Genomic DNA, 23874 nt, shown 5'->3' with positions numbered 1-23874 from the left:
TGGCCTAAGGGGGTTAGCGGCTTTCGTGATTCCTGCCCGCATGGACTTTCAATCCCAGGACCCGCCAACCTGGAGGGATGCAGGGGCCACCAGCCCTCAGCCTCACTGGTCTTCATCTACAGTGCTTGCTGGCCCGACATCCGTCCACATCCACATCACTGGCTTTTGAATGTGGAGCATGGAGCAGAGGCTCCAGCCTGACCTCTAACTCTTTCACATTCCTATCCCGAAACCCTAACCTGATCCCTAGCCCTCCTCGCTGTCCCCAAAACCGTCCCTATGAACCTAAAAAACAGCTAAGTCTGAAGCATGATTTCAAATTTTCAGCTGTTTCACACAGCATTTCCAAAGTTGTGTGAAAAGTTCTCATTCAGCAACAAAAGACAAACTACTGCAAGAACTCTGGGTGAGGATGGGACCTACCCTATTGGCATTCCAGGCGAAAACATCTTTCACGGAGCAAAATTCAAACTGCTGGAGGAACTCAGTGGGTCAAGCAGCATCTGTGAAAGAGGAGGAATTGTTGTTATTTCGGGTCAACATCCTGCATCAGAGATTGAAGACAAATCTGAGAATAGAATCGGAACTCTAGATCTTCAAAAGACTTGAATCTTAAACGTCATAAATTTCTTTCACAGAGCACAGTGAATTCAAAGACAAAATGTCAACAACTCCTCTCCTTCCATAATTGCAGCTCGACTTATTGAGTTCCTCGAGCAGATTGTTGTTCCAGATTTTCCAGCCCACTGGATATTGCTCCCATTAATAATCCAAAATACTTTAAATTTGTTTTTAAGATGTTACGGTACAATAATTTTACCAGTGAACCAGGTGAATTTAAAGGGAGCACCAACGCCCAAGTATGGAAAAGCCTACAAAAAGAGCTAAGCACCGCCTGGTCCATCACAGACAAAGCACATCCCCCCACTCCACAACTGAGCATATTTACAAGGAGCACTGCCAGAAGAAAGCACCATCCATCATCAAGGACCCCCACCATCCAGGCCACGCTCTCTTCTCACTGCTGCCATCAGGAAGGAGCAGGAGCCTTAGGCCCTGCACCACCAGGTTCAGGAACAATCATTACCCCTCAATCATCAGGTATATATGCACTTTGAATTTTGAAACAAGGCAACAAGTTTACAGGGAGCATGGGAACAGTGCCTTAATGAGTTTAAACAAAGTGGGACAACCGAGGCCCCAGTGTGTTTAGATTAATAATTAACACAATTGGTTATGAATGTTTGAGTGCTTTCCCGATGTATATGATGAATAAGCTCTTCTCGGGCTTCCAGCTGTGTACAGGTATCAATTTTAACTGATGTTTTTACCAGATGGCCAAGTTTGTCATCGAAATGTTGGTTAAAATCAATACCTGTACTCGGCTGGAAGTCTGAGAAGAGTTTATAACACAATTGGTTCTTTAAGATTGTTATAGTTGAGGGAGGGGGGTGGGAGGCATGGGGCTGGTAGTGGGAATAATCTCCCACTACCTATTAGATAGATAGATAGATAGATAGATACTTTATTCATCCCCATGGGGAAATTCAACATTTTTTTTCCAATGTCCCATACACTTGTTGTAGCAAAAACTCATTACATACAATACTTAACTCGGTAATAATATGATATGCATCTAAATCACTAACTCAAAAAGCATTAATAATAGCTTTAAAAAAGTTCTTAAGTCCTGGCAGTTGAATTGTAAAGCCTAATGGCATTGGGGAGTATTGACCTCTTCATCCTGTCTGAGGAGCATTGCATCGACAGTAACCTGTCGCTGAAACTGCTTCTCTGTCTCTGGATGGTGCTATGTAGAGGATGTTCAGGGTTTTCCATAATTGACCGTAGCCTACTCAGCGCCCTTCGCTCAGCTACCGATGTTAAACTCTCCAGTACTTTGCCCACGACAGAGCCCGCCTTCCTTATCAGCTTATTAAGACGTGAGGCGTCCTTCTTCTTAATGCTTCCTCCCCAACACGCCACCACAAAGAAGAGGGCGCTCTCAACAACTGACCTATAGAACATCTTCAGCATCTCAATGCTCTCAATGGTGTGCGTCTCCAATAGCCTCTGACAATCAAGTCCAGCTCCTGGCCTTCACGTGTGTCTTAGCTACTAAGCCTGGCAGAACCATTTCTACTGATAGGAGAAGGGATAAAGGTGGGTTACTGACGCCTTAAGACTAGTCGCTTCGGGCAGATGGAGCTAGTCAGCTGTGGCTGGCAGCTCATCCAGGAGAGACAAAACTCTGATCTCAAACCTCCACTACCTTGAGGCTATATACCCGCTCATGGGGAAGGCTTCGGGAGTAAACCAGAGCTGGAACCCCCAAGGCAGTCCTACATTGAGTTCAATGCTAACTGGCAACTCCTGCAACACTGCTGTTCTCTGCCATTCCTTTGGATTCATCAGCTGCGTGTAGAGGGGGAGCCTGCTGCATGGGCAACAGCTTGCTCTCCATATTGTACTGCCCTAGCTTGCATATCAAAGACAGCTGGGATGTAACATCCATAGTCAAACTCAAACGAGAGATAACACAACAATATAATGACAAGTACAAAAGAGCAGAATGGTGCAAAGATTATGATGTAATCTGAAGCAGTGCAAAAAAAACACACTGAAGTGGCAATAGTGTTTTTGTGGCAACCAATAGATGTAGAGTTAAGAGTACAAGAATGTGGCAGCACCATTGGACAACAGCAATACCTACATCAGGCTACTGTTTGTCGTATACAGCTCAGCATACAACGCAATCACAACCTACCAGTACTAATGAACAAGCTCCAAAACCTGGGCCTCTGTACCTCCCTCTGCAACTGGATCCTTGACCTCCACACCAGGAGAGCATAGTCTGTATGGAACAGAAATAACATCTCCTCCTTGCTGACGATCAACACAGGTGCGCCTCAGGGGTGTGTGCTTAGCCCACTGCTCTACTCTCTGTATACACATGACTGTGTGGCTAGGCACAGCTCAAATGCTATCTATAAATTTGCTGGCGCCATGTGGTGAACTACATATACCTGTCTGGACACGCCCCCCCGCTGACTGCTCCTGTGGCTCCTCCCACTGACTGTGGCTCCTCCCACAGACCCCGGTATAAAGGCGATTGAGGCCTGAGCCCTGCCCTCAGTCTCCAGGATGTAGCATGGTGGTCAATTACTGCTTGTTCTTTCTTCCAGTCAATAAAAGCCAATATCTCGCCTCACGTCTCGGAGAGTTATTGATGGTGCATCACACCACAACTGTTGTTGGCAGAATTTCAGATGGGACAAGAAGGTGTACAGGAGTGAGATAGATCAGCTGGTTGAGTGACGTTGCAACAACTTTGCACTCAACGTCAGTAAGACTAAGGAATTGACTGTGGATTTCAGCAAAGGGAAGTCTGGAGAACACACACCAGTCCTCATCGAGGGATCAGCAGTGGAAAGGGTGAGCAGTTTCAAGTTCCTGGGTGTCAACATTTCTGAAAATCTGTCCTGGGCCCAGCATATTGATGTAATGACAAAGAAACATGACAATAGCTATATTTCATTAGGAGTTTGAGGAGATTTGGTATGTCACCAAAGACACTCACAAATTTCTACAGATATAACGTGGAGAACATTCTAACACATTGCATCACTGTCTGGTATGGGAGGGGGGCACTGAACAGGATTGGAAAAAGCTACAGAAGGTTGCAAACTCAGCCAGATCCATCATTGGCACTAGCCTCCCCAGCATTGAGGACATCTTCAAAAGGCAATGCCTCAAAAAGACAGCATCCATCTTTAAGAGCTTCCATCTCCTAGGACATGCCCTCTTATTGCCACCATCAAGTAGGAGGTACAGGAGCCTGAAGACACACACTCAATGTTTCAGGAATTGCTTCTTCCCATCCACTGTTTTTTTTTGGTCTCTTTTCACAGTACTTATTTAATTTATATATATTTATATATTTCTCATTGTAATTTAGTTTTATTCATTATTATTCATTTTATTCATTATTATGTAATGCAATACATAATACACTGCAGCCACAAAACAGCAAATTTCATGAAATATTAAAACTTATGGTTTAAAATGGCATAACCAACTGCAAGCAACAGCTTACTGGTACTTCAAAGGGCAAGAAATTCGACTAAAAACATTACTAATAACACCTTTTTAGAAGTAAATTGTGATAAATTATCACTGCAAACAATGAAGAGGCAAGTGAAGGTGAACTGAATTCGAGGATGAACCGTGCTGGTATGTTGCAGAATTGGCACAGATGGAGTGAGCCATTCGGAGAGGAGTTCTGATGCCCGTACAACTGGCCCGGGTGCAAGGTTGGATCACTCTGGGGGCTGAGCCGACTTGGAGAGATCGACAGCGGCATCGGGCTGGACGGCAAAATCTGGGCCCGGAGCGGGTCACTGCGCAGCGTGATCTAGAGCCGGTGCATTTTGCTGCACCAGGGCCCGAGTCCTAGTGCTAGTGTAAGGTACAAGATGCTGTCTGGACAATTTAAACACCCTCTCAGATATACTGGAAAAACATCTTTTGCTCTCTTTTTTGCAATATTCAGCTCCACGATGCTGAGGCTATGAAGACTGCCCCAGCTGCTGTGCTTCATGGCCGCTAATATGATGAACTGATACCGAGACTTTGGGCCTACCCCGGGATTTGGATCTGAGGACTCATTTTGGTTCAGAATGTTGTTGCTCGCTTCTATTGTTTGCATGAGTTGTGGGTTTTTTTCCCCTTTCTCTGAGCATCAGGCGTTGGTCTTTAATTTTTTTTACTTTGGGTTCTTTCCAGTTTCGTGCTTTGTGATTGCCTGTAAGCAAACAAATCTCAAGATTGTATAATTTATACATCCTTTGATAATAAATGTATTTTGAAAGTTTAATATGCCAGTGATATTAAACCTGAAGTCAGTGTAAAAAAGGTGATTGGTTCAGGAGTCTTATAGTAATAGAGAACTAGTTGTTCTTGAGTCTGGATATCCAATCTTTCAAGCTCCTGTATCTTCTACCAGAAGATAGAAGAGAGAAAATGGAATAGCCAGGGTCACCGGAATCCTTCGTGATACTGTTAGCCTTCCTGAAGCAAAGTACTGTGGAGGTGGATTGGATGGAAGGAAGTGACGAGCCTGTGATAAACTGGGCTGGGTTTACCACCCCCTGCAGGCTGAAGCAGGTTATTGGAGTTTTGTTGCAGAAGGTAGTCAGCAAAACCTTCAGGAGACAACTATGAACGGAAAAAATATTATCCATCACTCCAGTTACTAATTTCTCAATAACAATCACATTTTTCTATTCTACTCCTTTGTAACTATTTTTGCTTCTTTTAGGGAGCATTCAGGAGTGTAGATACACTCCAGAGCTGTGAAGGGAAAAGGAGGTCATTTGGCCAATCAAATCCATGTTGGTTCACAGAAAAATCCCATTCAACACTCACAAAATGCTGGAGGAACTCAGCAGGCCAGGCAGCATCTATAGAAAAAAGTACAGGACTGCCAAAGGGTTTCGTCGCGAAACATCAACTGTACTTTTTGCCATAGATGCTGCCTGGCCTGCTGAGCTCCTCCAGCATTTTGTGTGTGTTGCTAAGATTTCCAGCATCTGCAGGTTTTCTCGTTTGTGGAAAAATCACGTTCACCCACTTATTTTCCCTGTAACCTATTCTATCTTCAGTTTCTATCAATATCCTGATCATTATTTCCAGATTTCACTGCCAAAACAGGTCTGTAGTAAGAGGGTTTATCTCAAACATTTTCTATTTCAGTATTGATGCTTCACCCACAAATTATGTGGAAGAATATGCCCAAGGCCCTTGCTTTCCACTACAACACATGCTAATCTAGCTATTGATCTCAGCTTCAGACTGCAGAAGTGAGAGTGACTGAGCACAGCAGGCTGAGAATGGAACGAGGACAACAACAGAACAGTTCATAAGGGAGAATGGCTGAATGTACCAGTCTCACATGCATTGGGAAGAATGAGTAAACACAGTCCCATATTGCAGCAACCCCCAACTATAACAATGAGTGACTCAATGCATCAGACCCAGACCGCAACAGGGGGAATAAGTCACAGTTAATAATAACACAGGAGCCATTTTTTGATCCACTGAGACCATGGCAGCCCAAACATTGCTTTACTCCCTATACCTGTTGCTCTGCAACTTTATTCCCCCAGGTGTCTAACCAATTTCCTTTTTAAATCATTGTTTTTACATAAAACTCTACATGTGCCTTCCAGCCATTGTACCACCCACCAATGGGCATAGAATTTATGTAATAAAAATCACTCATCCCTCTGGTAAATCACCTCTTCACCTTCTCAAGAGCCCTCATATCCTTCCTAAAATATGATGACCAGAACTAGGCAAAAAAATTCTATCACTTGGCCGATCCAGGGCTTTATCCAGAACCCCTATTGACGTCAATGGATGTGGGGTTCAGAGGGTAAACTGCTTTAAGTTCCTCGGCATCCACATCACCGAGGACCTCACGTGGTCTGTACACACCAGCTGTGTGGTGAAATAGGCACAACAGCGCCTCTTTTACCTCAGATGGTTGAGGAAGTTTGGTATGGGCCCCCAAACCCTAAGAACTTTCTACAGGGGCACAATTGAGAGCATCCTGACTGTCTGCATCACTGCCTGATATGGGAACTGTACCTCCCTTAATCGCAGGACTCTGCAGAGAGTGGTGTGGACAGCCCAGTGCATCTGTAGTTATGAACTTCCCACTATTCAGGACATTTACAAGGACAGGTGTGTAAAAAGGGCCCGTAGGATCATTGGGGAACCGAGTCACCCCAACCACAAACTGTTCCAGCTGCTACCATCCAGGAAACGGTACAGCAGCATAAAAGCCAGGACCAACAGGCTCCGGGACAGCTTCTTCCACCAGGCCATCAGACTGATTAACTCATGCTGATTTGAGTACCTGTACTCTATATTACATTGACTGTTCTATTTATTATAAATTACTATGATTGCACATTTAAACAGACGTAATGTAAAGATTTTTACTCATGTATGTGAAGGATGTAAGAAATAAAGACAATTCAATTCATATAAAAAATTAGCTTGACTACCATGATTTTATAAAGTTAAAGATAATAAAGATTAGCTTATATCTGGCACTTCGTGGCTACATCTTGCTGCAGTTGATTGACTGAGTGAACATACAGAAAATGCTCCCCAAAAGGCAATAGGGCAGAAAGCATCTGGGGGAAGTGTTTCAACTTCGGGTGAAGTCCTTTGTAAAGCTGAATGCAAAATACACATATGACAGCAAGAGTAGTGAATTGCTGTTTTTTGCAACATGCAGCAGGTGGAATAGCTGAATGTGTTAATCCCAACCTACAGCACTGGCAAGCACTCTGCACTGCACCAGAGAAAGTAACAAAGCCTCAGCTGTTCCTAAAACTCAGTGCTTTAGGAACAGCTTTTCCCCCTTCTGCCATCAGATTTCTGGGTGGTCAATGAACACTACTATTTGCATTTTATTCATTTGTAATTTGTAACTTTTAATTGTTTTATGTCTTGCACTGTACTGTGGCCACAAAACAAAAAAATTCACAATAATCAGTGATATTAGGACCATAAGATATAGCAGACTTAGACCATTTAGTCCATCGCGTCTACTCTGGTAATATGAACATGACTGATTTATTTTTTCCTTCTCAACCCCATTCATCTGCCTTCTCCCTGTAAACTTTGATACCCTTACAAATGAAGGATCTATCACCCCCCACTTTAAATGCACCCACTGCCTTGGCCTCCAGTCATCAGACGAAGAGACTCAACTACTGACTCCGCCTACCGATTGTTACGTGACCCTATTCAACATAAGCAGCGCCTGCGCAATCAGCAAGCAATCTCCAAGCAGATGCGGAGGCAAACAAACTGGGAGAAAGAGCTAGGGTTCGGGTGGGGGTGGGAGGTAGGGAGAGAGCCGGGCTGGGGACGGGCAAGCACAGACATGTATGAATCAATGAATAATAAAGCACACTGAATAAAGAGCAGCTGGGCCGCAGCGGAGGGGGCGACTCCGCCCCGACAATAACATAAATCAGCAGCGCCGCCTGCGAGCCCCGGCAGAGGCGCCGAGCCTCCGAGGGGGGGAAATCGGCCGGCGAAGGAAGCGGGGACAGGCCGCCCGCCAGGTGCGGGCCGGCGCGGAGCCTGTGCCCGGAGCGGGCCAGCGGGCCATGACAATGAAGCCAGGCCTGTTAAAGCAGCCAGGCGGGGAGGCCGAGAAGCGGGCGGCGACGGCAAGCGAGCACGATGGCGGAGAGGCCGTGGGATCCGGCGGGGAGAACCCGACCAAAGGCGCTCGAAAGGTGAACGGCAGCGAGCACGGCAAGATGGCGAAGGGAGTGCGGACGGCTTGGGCTCGAGCAGCGGCCGTGCCCAGTGCAGTAGGTGGCGGCGACAGTGCCGGACGGGGACCTGGCGAGAGCATAGCTCCAGTTCCTGGCTTGGAGGCCTTATACTGGGGTAAAGTGAAGAAGCAGCAACAGCCGCCGTCATCACAACAGCAACCGCTACAGCAGGGCCCGAGCCAGAGCGCCCGCCTCAAACAGATCGTCCTGCTGCAGCTCGACCTTATTGAGCAGCAGCAGCAGCAACTCCAGCTCAAAGAGAGGGAGATCGACGAGCTGAAAGCAGAGAAAGAGACGGTGAGGAACCTAAAATGGCGGGGCCGCTTCTGACAATGACTGGCGTTAAATGTGCTGGGGTGTCGGGGAACCATCTTAGAATCCGCTAAAATGGTGGAGGGAGAGGAGTCGCCTCTTGCCGCGGGGTGCGCCGGGAACTGTAGACCCCTAGCTGCTCCTTCCACGCTGACCTACAAACCTGGGTTGCTTGCTGGACTACAGCTCCCAAGCTGCACTGGTGTCGAGCGAGTGTCAGTCTGGCTGGGCAAAGTGGCGCACAACAATGACGTCACTGCCCTCAGACTACCTTTCTGCCTGGCCTGTAATTCAAAGTCTTTGGAAGAGAGAACTCCATTTTCTTTCTTTCACAAATCAACCGAAAGGGCGGCTTCAGATGTTGAATTTCTTCATATGTTTCCTTTGATAAGTCTTTACTAGTACTGCCCATGCTGTTCTTCAGTATTTTTATCTCTTACAGAGATGTCTCATATGTACAAGTATGTTTCTTCAGCTGTTATGTATAAGTGTAGAACTACTGCCGAATGGTTGTGTTCCAATCACAAATAAACAAGGGAAACATTTTGGTTTCACTGTCTATTTTGCCATTGAATATTTAATAACATTGAAAAAGAAACATCAAACCTGACTTGATTTACATCTAAAAATAAAGCACAAACCAATGTGCTGCCATCTGTGTAATTTGTTAAAATGCTGAATTAATTGCCAAGGTTGCTTTTATCAAATTTAATTTTTAATAAAATCATGCACCATTATTCTTTCCTTAAGGCCATCTTGCCGTACAAACATTTTAATCATCATTTCTATTGGATCCCATGCTTGTATTACAAGCAGTGCATTTGGAATCTTAAATGCATAAGAATAGTGCTTGTAGATTCTGGCTACAAGTTATTGTTTGTTTTTCCCTTATTATTTTATTTCCACTCACTGAGTACAATTATTTTTGTGATCTAAATCTTTTGTTGCTACATATGTATTTTAATTTTGGCAGTTAAGATGTATTTGGGAGAAGGAGGATTGAGGTAAGAAATGCTATATTAACATCTTAAAGATTTGCATTTTCATTCGAGCATTTTTCTTTGCAACGTGTTGGATTATTTCTGCTTTAAATTAAAAAGGCACATTCCACCAATTTAAAGAGTCCTAAAATAGAAGGGAGCAAGGAATGGTGTATGCCAAAAATAATTTTGTTTTGTTTAATAAGACGATCACTTTGTTAGCATGGGTTCTAAATGAAAAATTCTACAATGGTTGCAATCGTGTTTTCAGTAAGCAATAGCCCATCACCAATATTGGGGAATAGGCTGCCAACAGGAGCTCGCCAGAATCCTCTATCCTGGGCGAGTCTTTTAGGTGAAGGTTCTTCACCCAGGGATGAGGTCTTTGGAGCTTCTTTTGATTGTTTCTATAGCTCTAGGTTTTTACTGGATGGGGTTGTTAACCCCATGCCTAACCCACCTCCTTTCGCAGCTGTCCATGGTGGAGTTTCAGCAGTAGTCACCCGTTGAAAGGATCACTAAATTTGCAACTTGGAGCTAATGTGGGACAGCATCAGCCATCAGGTACATAATGTTTCTAGGTACTCCCAATGAGATGTTGGTGAGTTCATCTTCATATTTAATATTGGGTTGCAAGCACCAACCCATTGTGCAGCAAAGTACTTTTCTCATGTTAATTGTACGGAGACAAAGCTAGCTAACACTCTGTGCTGTTGGGTACTGTATGCTCCACTTGGGTATTTGTACCAGAAATATGAAGACAAGGACAGAATTAATGACTTTTTAAATTGGGGGTTTAAATGGCATTTGATGCTCTGTACCATTCAGTTGAAGTCAATGCTGGTTTTTTTTTAAAAGCTGGTTGATCCTACCATAAAGTAACAAGTGAAAATACAGGATACTTTGAGGTCTTCAATTTTCCTTATAGCTTCTGGCTCGTCTTGAGCGCATGGAAAGGAGGATGCAGCTGGTGAAAAAAGAGAATGATAAGGACAAACATCGATTCATTCCCACAGTGGATGGGAATGAGGAGAAGAATATAACAGAACCAGAGAAAATCCAGCCAGAACATCACCAGATGACCCCTGAACAGCCCCTGGTTCAGGCACAGATCAATCAAACAGAAACTCATTCGGGGAAGGGTTACAAAAGGTACTCGTGCTTTATAAGTAGAATTTCAAGTTTAGTTTGGTACTTTTTTTAATTAAGGAAGGTATGGTAGATTGCAAATTTGTGGAAATACAAGGAATGTTCCTCCTCTTGTTCCATTGCCTCAGCAAATTAAATAAAGATTAGAATGAGAATTACAACGATATTGCATGAGTTTTTTAAAAAATAAACAAATATTGATGGTAAAATTAATTAAAATGTGAAACTTCTGGTACATTGCAGTTGATGTGTCATTATTATGAAAATAAAGCATTTATTAATGGAACTGATGTTGTCACGTGCTAGTGGGGTAACATATGGTGCCAATTTTTCCTGAGGGAACATGTTTTACACAAACTAGGCAATTTATATCATTGTGCTTGTCCCCATGTGTTACTTTCAATATAGTTTCCCTTAGGGTGTAGAAGAGATTGGCTGGACTTGTGAATAAAAATTGAGTTAGTTGTAACAATTAAAATGGTATGTTAAGATCATTGACAGAGAAAGACAAAAATCTGGTTTGAGCAATTTTGCATTTGTAACACTAATTCCATACTAACTATTGAAACCAGCTTGCTCCTCAACTCGGAGTGGGCAAGAAACTGGTTTTTGTGCAATTTTCTCCTGCATTTCTAATCTGGTATGATAAGACTTCACCGCCCCCCCCCCCCCCCCAACCAACTCCCAGCATTTTTGGGCTTTTTATCTCTTGCAGCTCTTGTTCTTTCTCAGTCGTGCTGATTGTGGTGCCTGATGAAAAGTAAAAAGTGAGTGGAGAACCTTATTTCTTACCCCAAACCAAAACACAGGATGTGTTATTTCTTTACAGAGTACCAGTCAAAGAGCAAACCTAAAGTACGACCACAAGTAGCTGTGCGGATTTAAGTATTAATGATTGTTAGAAAACTCATTTCATGGCAGTGAGAAAAGTAATTGTTACACAAATTAACTTAAGTATGTGGTTGCACGTTGCAAACAAAAGAGGAAGCTTTAAGGATGACATTTTCCTATCTTGTGAAAGTGATTCCTATTTTGATGTTTTTCCTATGCATGATGACTATAGGACAGTAGTTCCTGACTCTTGCTTGTTAAGGAGTTGTATTTGGTATCTGCATGTGTGTTCTGGTATGTTATTTTGTTAAAGACTAAACTACTTGTGTTTACTTCAGGAAATCTGTGTTAGGAACAACGGAAAGAAAAGCACCAGTGAAAAAGCTCGCGGCTGAATTCTCGCGAGTGCGGACAAAGTTGGCTAAGTCTTCTCAATTCCGACAGGCCTCAAGTAGCCCCTTACCCGACAAGGTTTCAAAACGAGAACTGCGAAGTAAAGAAACTCCAGAGAAAACTAAATCGCAGACTGAGGGGGTCCACAAACCTTCAGCGACCATAAAGACTCCAGGTCCTCCCATCAGTAAAGATCAGTCTGTATGTAATGACATAGAAGAGGAACCGTACCTCTGTACCACTGAGATGTACCTATGTCGGTGGCACCAACGACCACCCTCTCCTCTTCGAGAACCTTCACCCAAGAAAGAAGAAACTGTAGCAAGTTAGTATAAAGAGCATGACAATCTAGAGGCCCTAATGTCTACAGTAAGTGGCCTGATAATGAGGGAAGAAATCAGTCTTTTAAGTAGGTGCTTTTTTTCTTGCAGCATTGGTAAAATGATTTCAGAACAGAAAAGTGAGAGAAATGGTTCTGTTTTTTGATGTAGTTCATCAATGTAATCGGGACTGATGTGGTATTTACAGTAAAACAAAAAAGGCTGCAGTTGCTGGAGAAATGATTGAAACAAGGTGCTGGGAATATTCAACAAATCATAGCATCTATAAAGAGCGAAATAGAGCTAACTTGTCAGAATGAGGACATTTTTCTAGTTCTGATTAAAGATCAATGGCTGAAACATAAATGTTTTGCTCTTCACTGATGCTACTAGACTTGCTGAACATTTCAGCTGTTTTCTGTTTTTATTTATGTGGCATTTTATGACAGCTTGTCAAATGTTTTGGGTGTAACTCACCCAATATTAATAGGAACAAGGGGAAGTAGAAGATATTCTTTTACCTTGAATAACTTAATAGGTGCAGCAAAAACCCTTTTTTTTTAAATGGGGGGAAGGTAGGTGTTAAAGGTAAAGATCATTTGGTATAAAACAATTCTTTTCATATCTATTGAAAGCTTTGAAACCTTGCATATGTTATATAACCATTGGCACCAGTTGGCTTTGTATAAATGTGTTTTTAAAACAAAATGCAGCATATTTAAGCAAAATTCAGTATGTGTTGGGTTTCCAGATGGTGCTCAATAAGGCTTATTGACTGAGGCCAATCCTATTGCTTCTTGGCTTAAGTGCGCAAGCACCTTTAGTCCCTGGGGGTCACTGAATAGCAATTAAAAATGCCAACTCTAGGTTTGGAAAATGACTTTCCTTTTCCTCTGTCTAACCCAGCATACTAAGAGCAGACAGTGGCTGAGGTGTGATAATCTAATTTCAACAAGCTGCAAGACTAGAGATTTGATCTTGTGACCAAAATTTTGATCATGTTTGCTCAGATTCTGGAGTAAATTAAGATCACTATAATAAATAGACAATGACAGACTTTTTTTATGCTTCTCGGGCTATTCAAAAATATTGGCAAATCCCAGATTCACAAACCTTTGCTGCTCAGAGAATCTGGGAGAATGGGGCTTTTACAGAAGCCACTTTGAAGACAATGTTAGATGTGAGGTACTTGGAGGGAAAATGCCATGCAGTGAATTCCACAGCCAGAAAGATAGGCTGTGGAATTTGATTTCACAATGCACTCAGAAATGCAGCATCGACTCAGCTTACAAACAGGAAACTGATAATATCCAGCTTTTCCAAAGACAAGAGTTAGTGATCATTTGTGTGTATCTGTCAGTGTAAATTTGCTGACACACAAATGACCACGGTAAAAGTATTAGTTCAATTATTGAGCTGTTTTTGATTGTAAGTTTGCTGGGGCAAAAATCTTGTGTACAATATTTTGCATTCAATACTTAAGCAGTAAAACGTCAGAATATTCTTCTGAATGGGGAAGGGGTGGAAGTTCAGAATCAGATCATCCTAACTTGCTCAACAGCCAATTAAGCACATTTGAAGTGTAATCACAGTTGGAAAGTCGAAACAGTGGTTGGTATTTTCACAGCATAACGGTATGACTAGGTCATTCTCCTCTTCCAGTGATGATTGAGATGAATGGCTGGAACTTTTTAAAGAAAGGTTAGCTTTATTTGTCACGTACATCGAAACATACAGTGAAATGTGTCATTTTGCTTCAACAACCAACTGAGGATGTGCTGGGGGGCAGCCCTCAGTTGTCGCCATGCTTCTGGCACCAACATAGCATGCCCACAACTTACTGACTCTAACCCATACATCTTTGGAGTATGAGAGGAGATCTCACCTGCACTACTTCAAAACAGTGTTAAAGGATCTTATATTCACTTGAAAGGGCAGGTGGGATCTCTTCAGAAAGACAAATGGCACATCCACCAGTATTCCTGTTTTTCATGGGCTGTCATGGGTTTTGTGGTTCAGAAGTGTAAAACAAGGGCAGGAAATAGTGTTTTTAATTAGCGTTAGATTCCTGTCCAGATTGTATTGGTGGTGCTGAATGAATAAGTTTCACAGCATCCTGTAGTAAAACTTATCAAAGGGAATATTTAATGTTGTATTCTTTTTGTTTAAATCTTGTTTCCTCTTTGTAGTACCATCCTGGAAAGAGCACTCAGCGGAGCCTCTCATAGACCTGCAGCCCGATGAAGTACTTGAGGTACAGCACCAAACTGCAAAAATATCTGATATTTTAAAATCTAATTTCCTCCTCTGTTTTATTTCAAGTGGTCGAACATAATTTATCTTCCCTTTTAATAAGTCCCAGCTTGTAACTGCATGATCTGTTTCAGACTCCTTCAAACTGCTTTGTAACTGGATGCTTCCATAGAACTACTTAACCTTTTTCAAAGCTTCAAGTATTTGACCTCTGTCCAGAAGGAGTGTAAAATTAATATAATTGTGAAATAGTTACTGGCTTGTAAAATTAATGGTTACTAAACATTAAGGTGGATGTGCTGAGCTGTTGGGGTTCTGCAGTGTCTTTAGATCTGTAGGCCTTTTCTAATTTTGTATGCTGTTTTTAATCTTTTGAGTCATGGAAACAGAAAATTCTAACAATGATGTCTTAAATTAATGTACTGAAGGGTACTTGTACTAATTACTTTGTAAAGCAAACCAAATATAAGCCTCCTTGGTAGTAGCATCTGTAGTTTTGGTCATTTCCTCAACTATTGACTGTAGCAGTTGCCTATTCCCATCCATATCATCCATTTTACTGTGTGAATTATGACTGGCAATTTGCTGTTAACAAGTAAAAGAGGCAACTTTCTGGTTTAGCAGAGTTTTTGAAATTTTAGATAGACCAGCCTAATGACATTGATTGTTGCTGGTACATTTGTAAACTAGGTTTTCTGCTCCCATTTGACCCAGAAGGTTAAATTTTAGCAATCTACATTCATAGTGGCTCTGGCAATTTTGGTGCCTGCAGTAGTTAGTGGGCATATGGGTGTGAAGCTGTTCTGTTGCTACAGTCTTTGAACAGTGTTTTTCATTGTTGAATGTGACTAATTCAATACAAAATATTTCCATACTTTTGTCATACGATGTTTGGAATACCCTGCCCCGTTTTGTATTTGTACCAGTTGGGGTAATGTTTGATTGTAAGGATTGTTGATGGACAATTTTTTTTAGATTGGTGATTGTGGTGTAATGTTGCAATTTGCTTGGTCACTTGGGTGTAAGGAATTCAATGTTTGCAGTGGGTGCTCGGCCTCTAGTGGCAGAAATATGTTGTTACACCATTACAGCATGGCAACATTACTATTTTGTTCAGATGTGTGTACTGACGATGATGTTTTTCCTTTCCGAGTCTAGATTCCCACTAGTTAGAGAAAGGTGAAATAGCTCTTTTCCCAGCAATTCCTTTCAAAATCTGTTAAATTTTATTATATCTAAATGTTTTTAAAGTAATTTAGCACCCACTTTCCAAACAGAGGAATGAACTTTCTACTTGATTCCTCTGGTCTCTTTGGTATGGCTCATCTGGAATCATTATAACCTGCACTAGAGTTTCTGATTTTTTAAAAAATAAAATTGCATTAACTTGTGTCATTGATCCTTTTCCATGGTTTAGGAAGCAATATTGTAGGAGCAAGTCTGACCCATAAACATAACCAATCACCCAGGGTGATATATTCTGTCATTAAGAGCTTCCTCCAAATGTATTTATCTACAGGCCTTTAAGTAAACAGGTTGCTTAGGATATAAGGATGCTAATAGAATTTTCATGTATTAAACCTGTGACTTGGCTCTGTGGATCTGAACTGTTTTCAATGAAGATCCTAGACTCTTATGTGGGAATGTTATATGAAAACAGTTCTTGTGACTCCTCTACTACATTTGAATTGTCTGACTTGTTTTTCCTGAATCAGTACTGGAAAAGTAAATTTTCTTTCCAATTTAAATATTAGAAAAACCACAGTTAGATGTCTTGTTCTTCTGCTAATGTATTCCCATCCTGCTGTTTCCATGTATGTCACTTGGAATTCTCAGATTACATCTGCATCAGTACTACAAATGTTTCCACTTTGCCCCAGCCTCAAACTCCAGCACTGAAATCCTCATCCGTGCCTTCACTACCTCCAGACTTGACTATTTGTAACTGGTCCTTTACATTTAATCCTCTACAAATGTCCAAGCTTGCTGTCTGTGTCCTACCACACCAAATCTCATTCGTCATCCTCCGCTCACTGAGCTACTATTCGATTACTCGCAAGCAGTACCCCAATTTTAAAATTCCAAATCTTTTGGAATATTTGATTCTTGTATGTCCCTGACTTTTAAATCACTTGTGCCATTGGTGGATTTCTGCAGTCAAGTCCCTAAAACTCTGGAATTCCTCCTTTAAATTTTGTCATTATCTCTTTCCTCAATCTACCAATCTAACTGTTTTAATCCAATTTCTGTGACTTCAGATATGCTCCTGTTTTTTTTTCTGCTTTAAAGATGCTGTAAAATTCCCCTTGATAACATTTTAAGTAAAATGTCTAGAATCTCATTTTAAGATTAACATTTAGTCTTAAGCCATACTTTTACTGAAGAAAGCTCCGGGCTTGTGCAATCTCTTGCATGTGGAACTATTTCCTAACTTCACACCCGAAAAGCTTGACTTAGAATTGAGAACCCTGATCCTGATCTTCCCAACTAGAGGGAATATTTTCTATCTATGTCAAAGGCTTCCTTTTTATAAATTTGCGTAGATAACCTCATAACCTTCTGAGCTGATGAATTTAAAGTGGGCTTGTAAAATTTAATGCCTGGAGTCTGTTGGTGGAACTCAGTTATTGAATTTCCAATCTATAGATACAGTAAGCAACAGTCAAAACCAATTTTTCCTCTCATTATCACCCAGTTTGATGCAGGATGTGTATAAAATGTAGCAGGTTTAAAAACATGGGATGATAGCATGTTCCCTACTTCCTTAAATTTGACTGTTAGTTAACTAGAGTTAGAAATTTCTTCACTGGCAAGATGTATTTTGTCATAGTAATCTTCAAATTAATCAGTTCTCCTTTTGTTCGAGTTGCTTGAAATGGCAACTCCATTAAGGCCAGTTTTGCTACACATCAGCAGAAAGTTTCACTTATGACTAACTATTCACTTTGGAGTTGTATATGCAGTTACTTTATGCAGTACATGCAGTTACTTTCAAGGCCATTGTGTAACAATCAGGAACTGAAATATTTGGCTTACGATCAGAAGGAAAGAAAGATGTGGTGATAGTGATTTTTGTGACATAGGGACAACCCAGTCAGTGAAGTTCTTCAGATGTATAGCTGTTGTTGTAGTGCAAAAACATGCGGCCAATTTGTTCACAGCAAGACTCCACTAATGACAATGATAGCTTTATTTTTCCAGATAAAGTTATGCTGTTTAATTCAATTGATTTCTTATTTTCTGTTGAGTTTTTTTAAACAAGTTGATCAGGAACTGTTGACCTCTATATTCTTAAATATATGACATTTAAGATTGCTCATTTTAAATATCTATTAGAATTTTTCAGGTGTGAATTAGTACCATCTTCGTAAGGCTGACTATGAAGAAAGTTGCAAACAATCAATGCTTCATTGTATCTAATTTTGAATGCAATTATTAGTCACCTTGCGCATTGTGCATGTATATTTATGTATGCTCTTGTGCAAAAATACAGTTGAGGAAGTGACATTAGAATTTTTCTTGCTGTAAGTAAATGCATCGTGACTTCTGGTATGAATTTGTGTAAATAACTATTTCCCACACAAATGGTCTAAATACAGATTGTTTATAGTAACATAATATCTCCTTGCCAAGCTAAAGTTCCTGTTTCCTTATTCTTTCTCTTGTTTAGCCTCCCCAAGAGGTGCAAAAGGGAATATTCCAAAACTGGCCATTTCTGGCTTCCACAATTGCAAATGGTTCAATTGTAAACCCTTGCAGAATGCTCTGAATATTAATTGCAGTACTTTGAACCAGAGATTGCTTACTAACTGGCTTTGTTTATTTTAGAATTTAGATGACTCTGTGTTTGCAAAGCGACATGCAAAACTTGAGCTTGATGAGAAAAGAAGGAAAAGGTATGTAAGAGCTCAGTATAACTCAGAACTTGTTATTTTGTAGACAGTTTCCAAATTAAGAACAATTTGTTTTTGATTATTTACTGATCACTATACATTTATTTCTCATGACCCAGCACACCGTTTTCTCCATAAAGTCTAGACCACTTTCCCCAGTCATTTAACCGCTCTCTGATCAACTCTTCTCCCCCACTTCTGCCTATCACACTAGGAGTAATCACCAGCTAGACTAAATGACTAATAAATAAATGTGTGGTCTGGCATTTTAACTCTAGTCTGTGATGCTGCATTTGTTGACTGTTGGTGAGATGACATGAGATTGAGTACTCTATTGACTTCAATGGGCATTCTGAACTTTTTGTTTTGGAAATAATACAAAACATAGCTATTCATGTTTTTAACTTTTAGTTCTATTTAATCGTTTATATATTTTTAATTTAGAAATACAGCATGATAACATTGAAACCTATTGAATATTGAAAGGTCTAGATAGAATAGACACGGAGAGGATGATTCCTATAGTGGGTGAGTCTATGACCAGAGGGCACAGCCTCAGAATTGAAGGATGTCCCTTTAGAATGGAGATGAGGAACAATTTATTTAGCCAGCAGGTTGTAAATCATTGCCAAGGATGGCTGTGGAGACAAAGTTATTGGGTTGATTTAAAGCAGAAGTTGGTAAGTTCTTGATTTGTAAGGGTGTCAAAGGTTTTTAGAAGAGAGGAGAATGGGGTTAAGAGGGATAATAAATCAGCCATGATGGAATGGTAGAGTAGACTCAATGGGCCAAATGACTTAATTTTGTTCCTGTGTCTTATGGTAACGAGTTCTTCCAGCCCAAAAAGTCCATGCTGCCCAATTACATGTGACCTATTTACCTACCAACTTGTATATCTTTGGAAAGTGGGAGGAAACTGGATCACCCAGAGGAAATGCGTCCCGGGGGGGGGGGGGGGGGGGGGGGGGAGTGTACAGACTTCCTGCAGATAGCAGCAAACAGTTATGTTAACTGTTACGTCCCAGTGTTAACCCAAATGTCTCTTGTAACATATAAATGTGTTTTTTAAATCAAGAAGTCACCTCCCACATCCCAAAACATGCGCAGATGTCCAGGTTAATTGGCCACTGTAAAATGCCTGTAATTTATGGGTGGAATGGGGAGTTGAAAGTGGGGAGAAAAAAAACAGGATTAGTGTTGGGTGCTGTGTGGTTATCTCACATTCATTTTGTATGATTTAAGGACCACAAAGACACAGACCTAACACTCCTGCTTCATGAAGTCAACCCATCTGTAGCTGGGCAATACTGTCATGGGTAGGTGGAATCACAATATCGAGCAATCTTGCAGCCCAGTGCAATCGCAAAGGCTGCAGATTTGAGCCCTGTGATTTCTGTTTGAGGGTAATCATTTCATCCACTGATTTTTATTGCAGGAGGGCACTTTTTTAAAAGGAGGAATGGATCTTAAGATATCCCCCCCCCCCCCCCTTTTCTTTTTGTTGCACCTTCAATCACAGGGAGAATTGGCCTGCAGATATCCAAAATCAAGTCTTACTCTCTTGCAGTCAAGCTGGAGGTTTGCTTAAAGAAGTAGTAGTGTAATCTGTTTCAGGTAGCTGTAAATTCCACTAATAGGGAACACTTGGTCTGAAGGCTAGGCTGAGAACTAGTACACTTGTCCACTGGGGATTGGGGAAAGCCCTATTTCTTTTGTCCTACTTTTATTTTACAAATGCAGAAAGGAATTCAGGTTTCTAGGGAAGGTCACTTACACACACATTAAATCTAGTTTTTCATACACAAGCTGTTATCCTCTCTTCGTAAAGGATATGGGTGACACTTGAGATGTTACATTTTTTTTAAATCATGAATTTACGTATTCATTTGTTTGTTGTATTCAGCCACTGTTATTCAAACCAAGTAGGTTTTAAAGACTGCCAAAAAAGTTTGAGGTTGACCAGCTGGAATATGCTGTTGATAAAGTAAGACTTGTGTAATCCAGTTAGCTCTTATAACTGTTTGAGAAGTAGTTTACTATTTCATCGATATTCTGGATTTTGATTACAGTACTGTGCATTCCTGTGATCGCATTAATAAATGGATGTCCTATTACTGCTGAAGGATGTAGCTTTTTGTACTTCATTTGTAAAAGTAATGTCCATCAGCATTAGTTATTATAAACTTGTCTGCATGTATGCACTCAGAAGTCTAAAGGTACCTATGTAATTGTTTATAGAGGCTGATGCAAAGAAAATTACTTCTCTACCTGTGAGAAACCATAAGATAGCTTCAGGCACTACAGAATAACTTCAAGTAAAAATCATGTGCACTTTCGGTGTTTGTGCCACTTTTTCTTCAGGTGGGATATTCAGCGGATCAGAGAACAAAGGCTGCTGCAACGTTTGCAACTGCGAATGTACAAAAAGAAAGGAATTCAGGAATCAGAGCCAGAAATCTTGTCATTTTTCCCTGAACCCGATGATGGTAGGTTTAAATATTTAATTTTAAACTACCATAGATAATATCAACTTGTAGGTATGTAGGAGGTGGAAAAACTTCACAAATGGACATTTCTTCACGGTATCAAGGAAGGAAGTACAGGAGCCTGAAGACCCACACTCGAGGTTTTAGGAAAAGTATTTTCCTCTCCACCATCAGATTTCTGAATGATCCATTGATGCTACTGCATTATTTTTTGTAATATTTAGTAATTTTTCTCTTGCACTGTACTACCACAAAACAAATTTAATGACCAACAACAGTGATAATAAACTTGATTCTGATTTGTGCTCAAGTTCTAGGTGATCCACATGTGACCTTCCCCTCGTACAGAATTGAAATTTACTTTGAAAAGTAGGTACTGTCTTCTTGCACAGTGAAATAACTTTTTTTCTCTCTTCTGCAGTGGAATCTTTGGTAATTACCCCGTTTCTACCTGTGGTAGCTTTTGGGAGACCTTTACCAAAATTGTCACAACAGTAAGTTTCCACTGTGTATTAAAAATAATCTGATACTAATGTAATGTTCAGTCTGACTAAATTGCTTATGTTTCAATACAATGGAAATTCTAATGAATGTGTAATTTTCTCTACTGTCTCTCTATTTTAATCTCCAATGAAATGCTGCTTTCTCTCCCTCCACAATTGACTATTATAGAGTGCATGCATCAGTCATCATGTGAATGAATTAGTATGACAATTAATATGGATTGGCACTGGATTCCTCCCCCCCCCCCCCATGTCACTAATTAATGCAGTGCCCTAGTGTTAAGGGGTTAAGAAATGTTGCTTTTCAGTCAGTCAGAAAACTGCATTTATAGCAGAATAAATAGCATACAGAATGCTTGAAATTAAAATGACTGGTGGAAAGGCAAAGCCTTGAACTACTGAAGCTAATGTGAAACAGAAGTGGTAGAACATTGCAGGCATGAAATATTGTTGATGGAAACAATGAAAATGCTTTCAAATTCATGTATTGGATAGGACTTTTGCATGAAAACAGACTAAAAGATGTACTTAATTTTTGAGCATGTGATATGTTCCTGTTTTTATTAAAACAACAAATGCCCAAAATACAAATGAAATGAATAAAGAAAGCCATCAAAGTATAGTTCGTATTCTCCATGCATCCATTTTGTCAAATCCTCAGAATCACCAGGTCCTGTGTCAGGTAGCACAGGAATCACTTCTTGGATATATTGGCATCTCATTGCAAGGTACAATAAGTAATGTGAAAATGAGCTATTTTTTTAAATGGGTTTAAAAGCTACTAAAGGGTAAGACTGTTGAAATCCCTCTGTAACTTGCCTCTCTTCCTCCTTGCAGGAACTTTGAATTGCCCTGGTTGGATGAGCGTAGCAGGTGCAGGATAGACATGCAGAAAAAACAGACGCCACATCGAACATGTCGGAAATAGATGCTTTGGACAGAAATTTGACTTGTATACTGCCCAACTTATAAACTGTACTGCAAGCCAGCACTTGGATGCAAACAGGCAGAGAACTGGGGGTCTTCTAAAGGGCCATCTGCCTGGGTATCTTGCTCAGTGTTTATATTGGTGTTTATAATTGATTGTCACTATATCAATAACTAAATAGACTAATTTCTTGCCTTTATACTTTTGTTTCTCTTACTGAAGTGAAAAACTATTATTTTTCTTTTTGTCTGTTGAATTCTGACAGTGAGTTTGTCTTTTGCAAATTTGGTCATGTACAGAAAAAAATTGAGATTGTGTACAATAATCTTGCACCTTTTTTAAAAACGTTATGTAAAGATGTTGCAAATAGCCCTGATTTCTTAGATTCAGTTATGTTTTTTCAAATAATACCTGCCTTGATGTGTTAACCAGGATACACTCTTAAAGTGGTTTCTGTCATCAGTTTATTGAACTTCTAGTTCAAACTTGGTAATCTGGGGCAATGTTGACTACGGTAATTCAATGTGCTGTGTTGCTGTTCCTGCTAAACTCTGGAATCTGGGCTAGAAAAAGTGTTAAGTTGGAAGATGTAAATATCTACCTTCTCATCTTGAGCCACATACAGCCTTTCCACTAGAAGTTGGTCCAGGGCCAGAGACAGCAACGTCTTGAGACTGATGAGAAAACAGTATAAACTATGGAAAGCATGCCCTTTCAGCAACTTGTATTAATCTGAACCCAAGCGAGCAGGTCAGATTTGAAGTTGCTCAAAATCTAGACACAATCTTGGGGGTCAGTGGGTGAATATGCTGGAAGGGGAAGGAGGTAGGGGACAAAAAGGAGCATGTGCAGCAGGTGAAATACAAGAAATTCACTGTAGTGGTTGCAAAGAAGAATGAAAAATTTGCCGTTTTTTGGCTTTACCTCACTGAACTGAGAACCATTGAATGAAGCAATGCTATGATTCATGCTTTGATTCATGCCATATCCAGCCGTCTAATATATCACATCACAGACTGTTATCCCAGTACAATCAACTTGTACCAAGAGAGGGGTTTAAAAAAAGAAGCAAACCATGAAGGATCCTGTGTAGTTCTGCTTTTTTCTTATTGGGGGGGGGGGGGGTGGAAGTTCGCCAGTTTGAATGTTGTAACACGTTTTGGTGAATGCAGAAAATAAAAATGGCAGGTAACTTGTTATTTTGTTCAGAATTATTTTCTTATCGGGAATGTGTCATTTGATATGAGCGCATCAAAAGCTTATTCTGTGGCATGCTGTTCAAATCACGGACTGTTTGGCTTTCTTGCAAATAACATTTTGGTGAAAGTATCTAGTCTAAAAGGCACTCTGAAGCTTGGTACATTCGTAAATACTTCAAGCAACAATGAATTACTTCAAATATGTAACAATTTCATTTCAATATGCACATTTTTCAGCATTAGGTTTCCTCCAGTATTTGC

General features: G+C 40.7%; 1 protein-coding gene across 3 annotated transcripts; it reads left to right on the top strand.

Moving 5' to 3' along the window:
- Positions 1–7912: 7912 nt before the first annotated feature.
- LOC140741338 (male-specific lethal 1 homolog) lies at positions 7913–23611 on the top strand. 3 transcript variants are annotated; one of them, XM_073071449.1, is made up of 8 exons: positions 7916–8663; positions 10587–10810; positions 11977–12356; positions 14541–14605; positions 18433–18500; positions 20859–20983; positions 21405–21477; positions 22324–23611. In XM_073071449.1, exons 1-8 carry the CDS (start codon positions 8193–8195, stop codon positions 22412–22414), a joined length of 1497 nt encoding a protein of 498 aa, XP_072927550.1. In that variant the 5' UTR covers positions 7916–8192; the 3' UTR covers positions 22415–23611. The 3 variants fall into 3 exon arrangements, 2 of the variants coding, with proteins under 2 accessions (XP_072927550.1, XP_072927551.1); XM_073071450.1 differs by lacking the exon at positions 7916–8663 and adding an exon at positions 8694–9139; XR_012102052.1 differs by lacking the exons at positions 21405–21477; positions 22324–23611 and adding an exon at positions 19740–19813 and having other exon boundaries at positions 7913–8663.
- Positions 23612–23874: the final 263 nt, after the last annotated feature.

Source organism: Hemitrygon akajei, chromosome 18 (assembly GCF_048418815.1).
Source record: "Hemitrygon akajei chromosome 18, sHemAka1.3, whole genome shotgun sequence".
In the NCBI taxonomy this organism is placed as follows: Eukaryota; Metazoa; Chordata; class Chondrichthyes; order Myliobatiformes; family Dasyatidae; genus Hemitrygon; species Hemitrygon akajei.
Note: the sequence above shows the minus strand (reverse complement) of the source record. Positions and strands in the feature narration are given on the sequence as shown.